The sequence below is a fragment of the Vigna angularis genome, chromosome 3 (assembly GCF_016808095.1).
Source record: "Vigna angularis cultivar LongXiaoDou No.4 chromosome 3, ASM1680809v1, whole genome shotgun sequence".
Taxonomy (NCBI): Eukaryota; Viridiplantae; Streptophyta; class Magnoliopsida; order Fabales; family Fabaceae; genus Vigna; species Vigna angularis.
In genome coordinates this window covers 5,686,223-5,703,478 of record NC_068972.1, presented here as the reverse complement: position 1 = coordinate 5,703,478, position 17,256 = coordinate 5,686,223, and the positions used below count along the sequence as shown (strand labels likewise).

At 30.7% G+C, this 17,256-nt stretch overlaps 2 protein-coding genes across 2 annotated transcripts; one reads left to right on the top strand and one right to left on the bottom strand.

The window, feature by feature from the left end:
- Positions 1 to 870: 870 nt before the first annotated feature.
- Positions 871 to 2,403, bottom strand: LOC108324759 (3-ketoacyl-CoA synthase 5). The gene has a single exon (XM_017557691.2). It carries the CDS (start codon positions 2,383 to 2,385, stop codon positions 946 to 948), a length of 1,440 nt encoding a protein of 479 aa, XP_017413180.2. The 5' UTR covers positions 2,386 to 2,403; the 3' UTR covers positions 871 to 945.
- Positions 2,404 to 11,351: 8,948 nt separating this feature from the next.
- LOC108325174 (alpha-L-fucosidase 1) lies at positions 11,352 to 13,276 on the top strand. Its single transcript, XM_017558196.2, has 3 exons — positions 11,352 to 11,978; positions 12,062 to 12,301; positions 12,520 to 13,276. The coding sequence occupies exons 1-3, from the start codon at positions 11,422 to 11,424 to the stop codon at positions 13,172 to 13,174; spliced, it is 1,452 nt and encodes a 483-aa protein (XP_017413685.2). The 5' UTR covers positions 11,352 to 11,421; the 3' UTR covers positions 13,175 to 13,276.
- The last annotated feature ends 3,980 nt before the right edge of the window (positions 13,277 to 17,256 follow it).

Below are 17,256 nucleotides of genomic sequence, written 5' to 3'. Positions count from 1 at the left end.
TAATTTTGTAAAGTTGAAAATGACGTAATTAATTTCTTAACGGATACATTTGATTTGTCTAGGCATTTAGGGTGGATTCCTTCACCGTAATTTGTAGATGAAATATGATGTTAATGTGTAAAAAGTAAAGAGTCCTTGTGGAACTTTTTCATGTGAATCAAATCCTTCTTGAATAAGTAGTTTGATTCGGACAGCGGCAAAAGCATTAAAAAATCTGAAATGAAAACGGAGAAAAGTAATAGCTGTGAGTATTTTTGCACTCAGGGAAGACACTGCATATTAACGGCATAAAAAATTAACGTAATTACTCCTGAGGAAAGAGAAGCCAAAGCGAAGAACTGTATAAAGTAAGTAACATTGCATGTAGCAGGAAGTGAAAAGAGATTTTGCTTGTGGTAGTTCACACCGCCTAGTTAAATGGAGGTGGTGAGAGTCCCAAAACTCGATGCCATCACTACATGCTGCAGAACAATTAATGATGCAACCAACCAACCTTCCTATTACTATTTACTCTACATAGGAAACAGATATGCACATCATAAATATATTCTCAATGAAACACACCATACTTATTCTTTGACATATTATACAATTTTTGTGAAAATATATGACTCACCTGAAAGGTATAATCAAACTAGGTGTATGTACATAAGTCTGAATCTGATTGCAACTTACAGATTGTGGAAACGAGACATTAGAGAACAAAAACCAGCAATACATTATATATAATACTGAAAAAAAAAACTAAAGGAGGAAACCCGATGCATTATATATTTGAATTTTGCAGTTTCGCTGCGAACTGATACAATGAAAACTTTATATTAACAGTTTTGAAGGTCCTCATTGAAGCTAAGAAAAAAATAATATGAGTAAAGAAAGATGCGCCAGTCATCCGTATTCATTTAAAATCCAGAAGATAACATAGTTAAAAAAGGCTGAGAATTCTTAATCCATGGTTATTATTGGGTACCCATGGATGCAATCTGCCCATGGTCCCTTATTGTACTCTCCAACTATTGGCCTAATACACTTGAAAACAACACTGTTACATTTGGGTCCACTTCCCATTCCAAGCTGCCAAACCTTGTCACCCTTGTGCACTCTTTCCTTGGCTTCCAAGTAAGCTAGTTCATACCACAGCGAGGAAGAAGACTGGTTTCCAAACCTGTGCAGTGTCATCAAAGCAGGTTCAATGTCTCGCTCTGAGAGCTTCAACCCTTTCCCTATTTCTCTTATCACGGGTCTCCCTGAACATGGCAAACAGAAGTGTTGTATCACTGTCTTAAAATTTGGCACGTAAGTTCCCTCAGACTTGATGAACTTCTTCTTGATCAAAGAAACTCCACACCGAAACTTCTCTGAAAGAGGCAGGATCTCACACCCCAAGATGGAGATGTTTGCACGCAGAGTTTCACCAGCCACATTAAGTAAGTCCCTCTTCAGTGTCACCCCAAGTTTTCCTTCAGAATCTTCTTCCCTAAAGGCAGAGAAATAAGCTTTGTCATCAAAGGCTCTTTGTGTTCTGCGTGTCGTAACCAACCTGTATTTTGCAGTTTTCTTGGCTTCTTTCTTGTTTGAGAGAAGGATTGCTGCACTTCCCATCCGAAAGAGGCAATTGATCAGCAACTTGGACTTTTCATTGCCTGAATACCATCCTGTTGACAAAATCTCTGTGCTGAGAACAAGGGCATTAGAGTTCTTGTGTACCCTCAGAAGATTCTGTGCCATATCAATACAAAGGGCACTCGCACTGCACCCCATGCCAGAGACATTATAGCTCTTGGTGTCGCTTCTCATTGAGTATTTTTCAATAACAACGGAGGTTAAAGAAGGTGAGGGGCAAAAGCCACTGCAGTTTATGATAAGTATGTCTATATCAAGCGGTGAAACGTTGGTTTTTGCAAGAAGATCGTCGACGATGGGGAACAGAACCATTTGCACCTCTTTGATGGATTCAGTGTGGTGAGTCTTAGGAGGAATGTAGTGCAAGGCAGGGGGGAGGTAAGTCTCTTCACTTTGCCCTGAGGAATGGAGGATTTTGTCCATGAAAGCTATGCTTTCACTGTCAAAAACTTCCCACAAGGAAGCATTTTCAACAAATGCTGAAAAAGGCACCCTGCAATGGGTTGGTGGCTTCAGACATGAGAAATCCACAAGGTAAATGGGAGAGGGCTTTGAGAGGAAGTGTTTGAGCAGGAAACAAAGAAGGAGGAAACATGGTAGCAGAAAATGAAACATAAGTTGGGAGTTTTGCACAAGTAAGAATGTTTGAAGTAAGAAGGTGAAGGGCCAAAGAAAATTAGAGAGTTTTGAAAGGAGGTGGTTTGAGAAGAGAGAGAATTGGTGAGGGAGGAGTGCATGGTTTTTGTTGGAAATGGCTTCCATTATGAGATCATTGAAGAAGTCGTGATAGGGTCTCTGCATCAGGAGAGAAAGTAGAGCTATAAATAGGAGGTGTAAATTAGGGCACAGAAGAAAATAGTATCTGGCAAAGGTTATGTGGCAGATGGTTAGGTGTATCAGTTGACAGGTGAGGACTATTGACTATTGACTATGTAGAAACAACCCCACATTTATAATCTATCCTTTATTTTTCATTTTCATTTTATATTTATTTTATGGGGCCAATGTTGCTGACTCAAGATGTTACTAATGGTAACTTGTTGTCAACGGCTAGAAATTTGGTGCATGAAGTAGAAGACAATCATGCCTTTCGTTTGCTTCCCTATTCCAATCGCTAATACGACCATGCTAGAAAAGTGTTAATGTTTGTTCCAGAGAATGAAATTACAATCATGTTCGAAGTATATTGAAAGGAAAGAACACTATTCATTTACAAAATTTGTGTAAGCATCTTATAATATTTATAAAAAATATCGAATAAGTGAAACTTATAAAATATACTTCGTTATTTAAATCAGTAAGTATTCGAACGTAAAAATATTAAATACAATAATTAATGCAAATAAACATCTTTCTTATATCTCTTGTTTATATAATTGATTTTTACTTATCACCCATCTAATTCTTATTATAACTTAATCATACATTAACACGATTATGTAATTTATTTATATTAAATTGCTTTTAGACAAGTTAACTACATTGGATTTCAATCGATCGGTCACCTTTCATATCAATAACTAACGTGACTGATAAACCTATAGATTGTTTGTTATTTTTAAACATTTTTAATAAGTTGAAGAATGACGAGGATTGCTCGATAGATCAATCGACTGATCGGCATGTAAACTGATCCATTACTCTCACTTATCTTGTTTGGTGGGTCCATATCATGCATATTACATACAAAATTAATCAAATTATTTCCAACTAAAAAAATTCTTAATAAGTATGTACTGATTATAAATTTGTTATGTTTAAACTTAAAAAGATATATTGAAAAACGCGTCTTAAGTAATTATATTAAAAATGATAAGCTACATATCGTGAATAATTTCCTTAATCTAAACTTAAATTATTTAATTTTATAAGAAATTGTAGAATATTTTTAAAATAAAGTCAAACTTTTTTAAAATAAAAATAAACAGAGCACTTTTTTAAAATAAAAAGTAGTATTTTTTTAAAATCTTACTTAAAAATATTTAAAACATTATGTCGACGTTGTAACATTCTAAAAATATAGTACAAAATTATATTCAGATGTCATCATTTAATAATATAATAGAACAATTACTACATTAATAAAGTCAAACTTTCAGTTATTACAAAATAATCATAAAATTTAAACTTTACAAACACTTCCAATACTACTTCAAAACTATATACATAATCGAACGGTTATATACAGAATTAAAGTGGTGACCGAACGGTTCACCCAAAACTAAGACCACTCACATGACCGATCGGTCATAAATCTATTCAGCAGGATTTTCAACTTTCAGCTCCTGTTCCAACGTAAACTCCTCTCCCTCTACTCACATCCAAAAAGGATGATCATCGCAAGATAAAACCGAACGAAAACATGGATAAAACAAGAAATAAGGGTAAGCTACTACAATTTAATTAGCATTCATACATATAAATCATACAAGTACAAACAATACAGTACCGAGCACTACAACATATAAAAACCAACACCAATAAGCATATACAAACCGAACATTATATTTCATGCATAAACCGAACACCTGACTTGACCATCCGGATTGTATGAATATATAGCTTGAGGTCGTTCATGCACTCGGGTAATGTAGTAACTGGAAAACCATCAGCTTCCACCCGATGTTAGTCCGTTATAACTCACCCAATAACCTATGGGCCAGGATCTCCTGCCATTCTCACACAATGCATTACCCATCTCTACTTGAGAATTAGTAATCATCTGAATATTATGATGAACTCCATGAATTTCACTATCCATATTCATACTTTACTACATCAATACACATTTCACTGAGACATTCCTCCTTGGAATTCTCTTTCACATTACATGAAACACATACCTTACTTGAATACCAATAACATTTCCCATACACATTAGATCCATACAATTATCTCAAATAATCAGAGTCACACTTTGAAAATATAATTTAAATATCAATATTTCATTCAGAACAGAAGACCGAACGATAATTACAAAAATCCCTAAATACCACAAGAAGGAAACTCACTAACTTACCAAAACCGAACACTAAAGCTTAGACCGAACACTTATGATTTAACTGAATCCCTTGGTGTAAGACCGAACGGTATTTCGCTATTCACAAATCATTACCGAACGGTATTCCACTATCCCCAAAACAAGACCGAACGGTATTTCATACTAAGCGAGGATGAGAATTAGCTTACTACTAGAATTAAATAAAATACTAACAAGAAACAAAGCACTATAACCTCAAACAAATACTTACAGTTTATTCTGAACACTTAAGGTTAATTCCAAATACTATTAATAAAGCTTAACACTTTTAAGAAACCAATCGTTACATCAATATGTTCAAACTATGTACAGGAATAACTATCTCAGTATAACCAATGTATTTAAACTTAGTACAAGGACGAGATCTAACACTAATATAGGAACTATCACTAACAAGAGTACCCAATCCGGTAAGACTGATCATTAATACATAATCATAAACACTTAAGATACCAATCACTCACCTAAAAACCGAGCGGTCATGCACTGGTAAGGCTAAAATGCTAACTCTATTGATAAATTATTAACTGACCATGACCGAACGGTCGAGACCGAACACACAGCTTTTCTGCATAATTCTGCATAACTCTTATAGACTCATACAGAACCACTAAAATCCAGAAACATACATTTCATACCATCATATATAAATCATCAAGTCCATTTATTCCATACATACACAGAATCATCACACACACAATTTAAATTAAATAGCTTCCCTTACCTCTTAACAGAAGAAACGCTCACAGCACAAAAATTTGCCCAACACCAAAACTCTCAAAAGCTAAGATTCACTGTTTTGAAGAAAACAGACCAACCACAAAGCCAGAAACGTGATCAGAATCTTAGAAGAAGAAGAAAATAAACACATGCAAACAGAAACTGAGTTTGCATATGCTCGAAACTAAACTTTCTTAGAAGTAGAAAGACCTACCAGCTCAAACCACCACTTGACCGATTGAAAAGAGAACATTTGCCACCAGCCAACTTCAAACACAATCTGATGAATGATCGGTTAAAGGAAACATGAGAATCAGTTGATGAAAAGATGATAGTTTAGAGAGAAGTTAGAGAAAATGAGAAAAAAATGAAATATTTACTTAAATATTACCGTTAAAATCGGACGCTCATTCTCATTTTTTGAATTTGAAATTCCCTACCTTATATCTGGCTTCCACTATAACTACATAATTTAAGGGTTGTGACAGACGTAAAATGTATTATTTTAAAAAAAAAATCTGGTGGCCGTCTGTTCATTAAAGAACTGACCAACTTATAAATGGCCGCAAAGTTCCGAAAATTTCAACGAGTAAGGCTGAAGTTAATGCGGCTTCATTCTTTTTATACACGAAGTGTGCCTCCAATTACATAAATATACACAATTTCGAGATAAATTTACACATTTATATAATGCGTAATTTTAAAATATATATAATGTAAAAAAATTGTTAGTGGAGCATGCCTAGATTTTCAGTATGCCTTTTCATGACGAGCTAGTCAACCCACTTATTTTAAACAAAACATATCACAATGAATGAAAATAACTCGTTTTTATCGCTCTTAATTTTTTTTTTTACTTTTTTTTTCTGTTTTTTACTTTTCCGGTCATATGCATGTTTTCTCTTAAAAAAATACAAATTTATCGTGATGCTTATCCATTTTCATAAGTTAATCTATATCATAAATGTTTAGTTATGACATATTGATATTTATTTATAAAGTAAAAGTACTTTTATAATGATAATAATTTATAATTTTTTATTTTAATAATAATGTTTAATATGTATAATTTTATTTTAGATTCATATAATAATAATTATATATTTATTATATTTTAAAAAATATATATATTTTTTAATATGCATATATTAAGTATCGTATTTTATTATTTTTAAAATAAATATATCCATGTATCAAAGATATATATAATATTTATTAGACATGTACATCATATATGTGTTGGGAATCCAAGTGTGAGTGCAAGTTCCACATTGGATATAAATGAGAAAGTAGTGTAGTATATAAAAGTGAAAGACCAATTAACTCTTTACCTTATGGTTTTTGATAAAGAGTGGTGTAAATCCCACCTACGTGGAAGGGATTTACTCTTTCAGAAAAAAATTGTTGGAAATTCAAATATGAGTCCAGTCCCACAAGAAACCTCCTCTTCCATAGACCCAACAATATGTTTATTTACCTTAAATATTATTCTTTCATCTATTTTTATAATTAAGATTTGATAAATTAATAAAAGAGTTTTTTATAGAAATAAATTACTTACCTAATCCAAAATTATTCAAGTTACTAATATTTTCTTCCTGTATCTCTACATATTTCTTTTTCTCCTCTAATAAACAAAAATATATTTTACTAAAATTTAAAACAAGTAACTAAATCTTTTGAAAATATTAAACTTTTCAAAATCTGATTACATTTCTTAATAAATTTTAAAATTTATTATATTTTTTAATAGATTTTAAAATTCATTAAATTTTTTTAAGGAATTTCAAAATCCATTAAAAAATATAATAAAAATTCTTAATAGATTTTAAAATAATCCGTTATATTTTTTAATAAATTTTAAAATTTATTTAAGATTAATTTTTGACCTTTTAAATTTTCTTAATTTGATTTCTTTTGTATTTTTTGTTTTTAATTTTTTTAAATATCTTTTAGTTTTTTTAATTTAATAAAATATATTTTAAAATATTAAAATATTAATATATATTAAATTATATTAAATTAATTTTAATATTTATTAATTTTTAATTTAAAAACAAAATTTATAAAAATACGTTAAATAGATAGTTAATATTATATATAGAACAACTTTAACGAATTTTAAAATCTATTAAAATTCATGAAAATAATTTAAAAATATGTTAAAAACTTCAATAAATTTTAAAATTTGTTGAAGACATATTGAAATTCATTGAAATATTTAAAAGATCTTTTAATAGATTTTTAATTCTGTTACAACACAAAAGAATAAAATGTAAGGTTTTTGAGTTGTAAAGAAGAAAAACTTACTTTAAGTTAATTTTTTTTAACAAATGATAGTTTTAGAATTTAAAATAAGGATTAAATATGTTTTTAGTCTCTAAACTATCAAGCGAATTTGTTTTTAGTTTCTAAGGTACATTTTAGTCCTTCTCGTCAAGGAAACCTTAATTTTTGGTCCTCCAAAATTAACCGCTTTAAAAACAAACTGATGTAGCTAACGGTGGTGTGCCACATCATTTTTTTTTTTCGAGTCAACGTCTCCTTCCTTGTATCTTCACGCTGAGCTTCTCTCCCTCCCTCCATCTTCCACTCTTCTTGGTCACCACCACACACAGTCACATCATCCATTCATGTCCCCGCTCCTGTTCCATTGCTAGGTACTCCTTTCTTCACCTTTTTCAAATGGGGTTTACTAAAAATGCTCCAAGTCTATTCTTTTCTTTCATTTTCGGTGCTTAGAGATTTTGTTGTCGGTGGGTCTGTTTCTGTGTGAGTAAGTAGTTTTTCATTTTCAAAAGTTGCTCATGTTTTTTTATTTTCTTCTAAAAATGATCTTGTTCGAATCCTCTAGAGTATTGAGCCAACAAAATTGACAGATTAAGATGAAAATTTATCCACTGTGTTGTGATTTTATGAATTGGAGAGTTTTATGGCCATAAACCTGAATGGCAGGCTGTAGCTAGTGAGCCTTGCAGAGGGCCCGAATCAAGATGATGAAGGTAGAAACGTCAGGCGTGACGCCGTCAGCCATCATCTTGGAGTGCAGCGTTTCGACGAGCTTGAGTTTGTTGGCTTTGACGAGAAGGTTGAGGGCGACATTGTAGAAGCGCGTGTGGGGTTTGAGGGCGAAGTCGTGTTCCATGAGGTGGATGACAGTGTTGATTTCAGCGTGGAGTTCAAAGTTGGCGTAGGTTTCGAGGAAGATGAGGAAGGTGGACTCGTCGACGGGGCAGGCGGAGGAGTGCATCTGGTTGAGAAGAGATAACATTGAGTCGATGGAGCCGACTCGATCTAGTTGGCCTAGGAGCTCGTGGAAGATTGAGGGGTGGGCCGAGTAATTGGGCTGGGTGGAGGCCCATTGGAAGAGGCGGAGCATAGAGGACTCGTCGGGCTGGCGGCGAAGGAGGTTGAGGAGTTGGGAAGGGGAGAAGTCGGGGGGAGACAGGGTAAGGAAGAAGAGTCGAAGATGGAGGGAGGGAGAGAAGCTGAGGGTGAAGATGCAAGGAAGGAGAAGTTGACTCAAAAATTGAGGTGTTCACCATTAGTCACATCAGCTTGTTTTTAAACGTTGTTAGTTTTGAAGGGTCAAAAGTTAAAATTTCTTTGAGGAGATGACTAAAATGTATCTTATTTTGAAAGAAAGACTAAAAACAAATTTGGTTAATAGTTTAGAAACTAAAAACATATTTAACCCTTAAAATAAAATAAAAAAATTAAAAAATTAGAAATAAAGAAAATAATGGATAGAGGTGCAGAAGTGCATGGAGAAGCAGCTCCGTGTCTATCACGCTGTGTAAAAGAAGAGAATCCTCACAAATAAGTACTAGTTTTGGATAAGATCCACTTTGTCCGCTAGATGACACCTCTAAATTGACATAACGTAATAGTTTAATATATATAATTTTTTTACATTCATTTGATATTATTTTTTTATTTATAAAAAATATAAAAACTATTTTTTAAAATTATTTTATCTTTATAATATATGTTAAATAAATGCAAAATTATCACTGTATCCTAACTCTAAAATGAGCCGCGTGTAGAAGCTACCTTTTGGGTGGTCAGTAGTACTGTGGAACCAGAATTTCAACCCGTGAATAATTGGAATGCATGCTTGTCATCAACCATCAGAATTCACGAAAAAGTTGGGACCCCAACAAAACTTAAAAGCAAAATGGAATCTTAACTTTCCCTTGCATGTGTATGTCATTTTTCTATTTTAAACTCTTATCTTTAACATTACAACTCTGAAAATAGATAACTCGACTACACCCGTTTAACCTACGATAATAGATTGATAATGTAGTGTCTCAATCTAACTCGACTCATTTATTAGTGAGTTAAAAAAATTTAAATTAGATTTGATCCATCAGAAATTGTCGGGTTAAACGGATTGATTCACTAACTCACTTAATTATAAGTATTTATGAGTAAAAAAATTATAACTTTTTTTAATTTAATTTTAAACAAATTTTACTCTAAAATTTCAAAGACAATTCAAAATAAAAAAAAAAATATATCATACGATACAAACGTAATCCAAAAACAAACGAACAAATAAGTTTTTAATATTAATATATCATTTATCTATTTATAATATTAGAGAGATGTAATATTTTTCTCTCTTAAAACATATTTTTTATTTCCATCTACAATATAATAAAAGAAAATGTTAATTAATAATATTGAAACACAAAATAATAAATAATTAAATTAAATTAGGTGGGTTGGTGAGCTAACCCGGCTCACCACAGGCTCAACCCGGATGAGCCGGGTTGAAAACTAACTCCAATAAAAAAAATTACATTTTTTTCAAACTTAACCCGACTTAAACCTGTGATGGAGCCGGATTGGCTCGCGAATTATAACTCATCTTGACAGCACTATTTAACATGACTTATTATGACACTTTTCTATTCTTATTTATAATTTTTTCTACTTTTTTGTCAATTTATTTATTCTTTTAATATTTTTTAAGTTAAAATATTAAAAAAATAAAGTATATTATTTAAAAAATTAGTTATACATTAACTATAATAATTATAATGAAAAATTAGTATTTTTTTTAAAGATTAGAATAATTTTAAAAATTGAGGATATTTTTAAGAATTCAATATAATTTTACTCTCTTAATTATAACGTAAAAACTTTAATTCTGGTTTGCTGTGCCAGGAGATTGTAAATGCAGGTTTATGTGTTAAGAAGATGAAGATGGTGGTTGGTGTATGGAGTAGACGGAAAGATGAAGATGAAAAGAAAGGCAACTTAGTGTGTCAAAAATTTCACAATTTTTGAAATTTTTAATTTAATTCACAAAATTAGTTTTTTCTACCTTGACAACATGTGGTAAGTGACATTTCAACAAGTCACAGGTGAAACGTAGTTTGTCACATAAAATTTAAGATAGTTAGATAAAAAAATATTATTTTTTAAAGTTATAAAACTAAATAAAATCAAAGAAATCAATTCTAATTTTATTTTATAGTTGAAGGACAAAAACAGGTTTAGCCCTATTTTTTTTTAAAATTAATATTTTTAAACTTTTGAAAAATAAATAAATAATATGATAAAAAAAAGTACAATATGATAAAAGAAAAAAATGTTTGTATATAATTCAATACATTAAATATCAACATAAATCCAATTTAATTTTTATATCTGTATATGATTTTCTTATTTTTTATATTTTTATATTGAGAGATTTTCAAAAGATATAAAATAATCCAAATTTTAACACAACACTTTACAAACCGTTAATATAATTTAAGAAAGATCATATTATCTTTATTCGAAAAGTAAATAAAAAAACTCAATTGAGTCTAATAAAATATAAGTAATCATATGTTTAAATGCAGGAATTATTACCAAATAAGTGAATAATAATAATTTTACAGAAAACAAAAAAAAAAGTGTAAGCATTATCACAATAACCTCTCTTTGCTGCTACATATATACATGTTAGCTCCCAAAACCGCACTTTACAGCTAGAGTATACATAGCAGTACCTAAAGAAGTAGGAGAACAATATTAGCATTATGGTCAGGCTTAGGCTATGGTGGTGTTCTTTCTTGATTACATTCACAGTGTTCTTTCAACAACTCAGAATTTGTAGTTGTTGGAATGAAGAAACCCCAACACCCCCTTTGCCAATTCTTCCTCTCCCAACATACTCCCAGATTAAATGGCAACAAAGGGAGATCATAATGTTCCTCCACTTTGGAGTGAACACATTCACTGATAGAGAATGGGGCACTGGACAAGAAAACCCAGCAATCTTCAATCCCACAAGGCTCAACACAACCCAGTGGGCCACTGTGGCAGCAGATGCAGGAGTTTCCTTGATGATACTAACTGCTAAACACCATGATGGCTTCTGCCTTTGGCCTTCCAAGTACACTGATCATTCTGTCATCAGAAGCCCTTGGCAAGGTGGCAAGGGTGATGTTGTTCGAGATTTTGTCAATGCAGCCACTGCACAGGGAATTGATGTAGGGATCTACCTTTCACCTTGGGATAGACATGACCATAGATATGGTAATGATTTGCTTTACAACCAATATTACTTGGCTCAATTGCAAGAGTTGCTCAAGAAGTGAGTTCCCATTCTACTACTGTGTTTGCTAATTGCTTTTTTTGATGCGTCTTTTAACCTTGCGGTGTATCATGCCTTTTTAGGTATCAAAATGTTAGAGAAATTTGGTTCGATGGAGCAAAGGGTGCAAAGGCAAAAAACATGTCCTATTATTTTTCAGATTGGTTTTCTATGGTGAAGGAGTTGCAGAGTTCCATCAATATCTTCTCCGATGCCGGTCCTGATGTAAGGTGGGTGGGAGAAGAAACAGGTTCTGCAGGATACACATGTTGGTCTACCATCAATCGAACTTCTTTGTCGATTGGAAATTCCAGCATCACAAAGTAAGTTCTGCTTCTAAGCAAAGCACTCTTTGAAAAAGTGACACTTTTTCACTTTGTTAGTTGCACTGAACTCTATAGTGATATAGAATAATGATAATGTACGAAAGGTCAAGCTTCATTGCAGGCTACTTTCTTTATCAGAAAATGGGCATCCCTTTATGGCTAAGATAACGGTGGAATAATGTACACCTAACAAATTATTTGGTTGTGCAATGCAGGTATTTGAGCAGTGGTGATCCAAAAGGGACACATTGGCTGCCGGCGGAATGCGATGTCTCAATTCGACCGGGATGGTTTTGGCATAAGTCAGAATCACCAAAAAGGCTGAGCGAGTTGCTTAATATTTATTACAACTCAGTTGGGAGAAACTGTGTGTTACTTCTCAATGTACCTCCAAATAAAAGTGGCCTTATAACTGATGTTGATGCTCAAAGATTGAAAGAGTTTAGAAGTGCAATTAACACCATTTTTCAACACAATCTTGCTGAAGATTGTTTTGTTAAAGTTAGTAGCCAAAGGGGGGGTTTCGGAGCAGAAAACATGCTAGACAGTGACCACTTGTGGTCCTATTGGGCCCCAAAGGATGATGGCGGTGAAAAGGACCATTGGATTGAAATTCGGGCAAAGGATGGGAATTTTTTGAGATTCAACGTGATTTCAATACAAGAGGCAATTGGACTTGGTCAGAGGATCAAACGGCATCAAATCTATGCGGATGATAAATTGATTGTCAAAGCAACAACAGTGGGTTACAAGAGGCTTCATAGGCTTGATGAGGGTGAGGTGCAGGCTCGTGTTGTGAGGATCACAATCAGAGAATCAAAAGCAGTGCCTCTTATTTCTTCTATTGGTTTGTATTTTGATCCTTTTTAGCACTCTAAATTTACGGTCACCTGAACTACCATAACTGCATATTAAAATATTGTTCTGTCCGTAAAGAACAGAAAACTAATTTACTTTCTTCTAATTTCTACATCCAATGCTCTCCCTTTCTTTTATCATAACGAGGAACTTAATAAAATTCAAATTTACGTGCCTGGTGTTATTATCCGAAATTGAATTTTTTAATTGAGTTTTTTAATATCTTATCAGATTCCTATTTTTTAGTTATTTAATATCGAGGCAGTAGTCAATTAATACGCATTTAATAGCATTAAATTCACTTTCGAATTTAAACATATATTACAAAATCAACAACGAAACTTCAGCATAGTGGCATAAACTTTGTGACAAATATTTGTGCACATATCTTTTGCACTTTTCTGTAGTTAAAATTAAAATTTATTTTGGTAACGTATAATTAGATGATGAACTTTATGTTTACATACACAATCAATTAAATGTTCTATCTTAATTTAGGATGATGTCCAATAATTGAAAAAATATATTAAAAATTTAATCTTATATATTTTGAATATTAGAAAAAAAAATAATAATAAATACATCCAACTTCAAGAATGAATTTCCACCAAAAAATTTCATTTATATCAAGTTACCTTTTCAAGAATGATAGGCTAATAAGCTAAACTAAATTAGATTTAAAATTTTTACTTAAGTAAATATATCTTTTAATCTTCTAATATATATTTTTATATATTCTTTAATTTTATGAAAAATTTTAATTACTTACAAAATATTTCACAAATAAAATCCAAACATTTATCCCTTCCAATATCTAATAAAATATTAGTTACCTAATAAAAATAATAATTTTATCTTTTTCTAAAATTATTGAAAATTAACTAATTATTTGAAAAGAAAAATAATAAAAAATAAAAAATAAACATAATAATACTAATTATTGATTCCTAATTAGTTATTTAATATCCTATCACCTTATAAAGTAGTCCATTAATACACATTTAGTAGCATTGAATTCACTTTCAAATTTCTAATATTTTAAACATATATTACAAAATCAACTACGAAACTTCAGCCTATTGGCATAAACTTTGTGACAAATATTTGTGCACATATCTTTTGTGCTTTTCAGTAGTTAAAATTAAAATTTATTTGGGTAACGTAAATATTTTGTTTTTTTAATTGGGTGGTGAAAATATAATGTTAAATAAAAGCAATAGATATTTTACAAAAGTTGTTTATTTCTATAATATTCCAGGTTTTTCTTTAAGAAAATGACCATCTAACGTGAATAATAAATTGCATGAATATGGAGATACAAATACATTTATTGATATTTTGTAACATCACTTATCGTTTCTAAAGTCTTATTTTATTGATGTTGTTATTGTTACTAACTTTCAGAGTAAACCAATTTAGTCTCGGAATGAATCTTTTCATTTTCAAATGCCTCCCTCCATTTTTGCTAAATATCCATTGGACATTTATAAATTTAAAAATTTGAAGTCTATCATTTTCAAATTGTGTAATTTTAAAATAAAAAATGAATTTTTGATGGGTCCAACACATAAAAGATTAGCACCATTCTCAATCCAAAATTTCAAGACAATGAGTTTATGAGTCTTTATCCTTATATGATGCTCAATTTTCTCATTTTTATTAATTTCATATTTAGATTCATACTTGAATTTTCAACAATCTTTTTTTCAAGGGTGGATTCCTTCTACACTGATATATTTTCCCTCCAACCGAAACAGTTCCAAACATGCATACTCCTTTTCATACCATCGTTTTTCAAACGGGACACACCTACCTAGAATCCATGCCATAAAGACTTTTAATATAAGACGATACTGTACTTGTCGGAGTCTGTCACCAAAACTAACCATAAACTTTCATACCATTGATGGGCCTTTTAGAGGGAGGAAGTTCATTAGGTTGACACAACACCAATGAAATCCAACCCAATGAAACTTGAGTCCGACTATATAAAGTATTGTAACTCCAAGCTTAGAGATAATCCATCTTTTTGTGGAAAAGGATGAGTTGTTGTACATGTAGAACTAAGTAGAACTTAAAATACAACCACTTGACACATAACTAAAATAAAAGAACAACTTGAATGCAATAGTATAATTTAGACTTGAATGGTTATGGAATAAGTTTATTGAAGTTAAAAGATTACCAAAATTTGTTTTGAATGTCTTGTATTTTTTAAGGCTTAAATTGTCTGTGTTTGAGGTTTGTGGTATAATGAATTATGGTTTTGATTGAAATGGAATTTTAATTTTTTTTTACACTATGGAATAATATTGTAAGTTTTAAGTTTTCGGAAATGATTAGTTGAGTTTTTTGTATAAAATGTTTTGTTTAATTTTGTATATAATGGTCAGAGCTTGTCAATGTAATACATATGTAACTATAAATACAAGGCAAAAAAAGTTATTAATTGATGTTTTATTATTATTTTTTAAAATTGTTTTTATTTTCATTGACAATTTTGAGGTATAAATTGCAGAATGACATTCAAAAATTGAGAGAAATTTGTAAGCAAGTGAGTGTTCCATGATGATAATGTTTATCATGATGTTGTATTGAAAACATTGGGGTTGTGAGCTTGAATTGTAACCAATTTAGAATAATATTTGATTCAAATTAAATATTTATTAGTATTTTTCAAAAAGGTTTGTAGTTTAGTTGCGTTGAAAAATTTGCAATCATAAGCTTGAATTGTGCATCAATTTTGAATAATATTTGATTCAAACCTAGTATTTATTAGTACTTTTCAAATAGTGATGTCTTTGGTTCTATCAATTCTCTAACATAAATGGTTCTTTGAGCCATTTCGTTTGGGACAAAAACAAAGAACAATTTTAGGCTGACTACGTAGTGCATGACTCGAACTAACTGAAGAAAATTTTACCAAATTAACCTGTAAGTTGAACAGAACTTGTGTAAGATACGATAAAGTTTGAAATTTGAGTATTATACTAAGGGAGAATCTTCAACATCTGAAGTCACTATAAAAACCATATCACCTTCATCTTTTCTCGTTATAAATATATCTTCTAATTCTGACCCAAGTGAAATTTGTTGTTTAGTTGAGCTCACATATGCATTATGATTATTGCAAGTGGGCATGTAATTTACTTTGTATTAATAAAGTCAAAATGTAATGTCAATGTGTTAATTTCATTTTTTGAATTGATTGTATGAACCTAACAAGCCAAATAGATAAACTATAGATATGCTATATCAAATTTAGGATTTGTGTGGTACCGTTAGGTGCCTATGCAATATCATTAGCTATTATTGATAATTTTACATTCTAATAAGCTTCAGAGGTCTAAGGTGTGATCTAAGGTGTTAGGTGTGAATTAAGTAACTTGGACGCCGTCTAAACATAATTTCTAGTGAGTTTCAGGAGTCTGGAGCATTGAGTGTTAGTTGAACACAAGTATATGTAATCGGGTCCATTAGATACAAATTATGTGTTATTAGTTTTTTTTTATCTTAAATGATGAATTTGACTATAAATTATTTGATAGAAACAAGAATTATATGATCTGAAATGCATAATAAAACTTTATAAAATAAAATAAGCATACTTTATACTTTATTTATAATTAATTGTAAGAAAATTCTAAGAAAAAAATGGAAATTATACTCACAATTAGTTATATTTAATAAAAATGTATTTTATATGACTTCATGTTTTGAATGCATAATCTTGATATGTATTTTTTTTGTTGCTTGTTCTCATACATTCTAATTATGATTAGATTGATAGATTAATATCGAATAATTAAGATAGCTGTAAAATATATTTAACTGAATATCTTTTCAAATTAAATTATCTCAAAAAATTATTGATTAATTAATTTATGTTAAAAAAAGTTAAACTAATAAATTATACATTGTCACATTATCTTAAAATAGTTAGACATATTATAAATTTGTACTATCATTTTTCGAACATAATAATATTATCAATTTCTAAAATAATTTAAAATATATATATAATTTTAATTATTAATTATAAATTATTGAAAAAAGAATCAATAAATAATTTTAAATTTTCAAAATTTAATAAA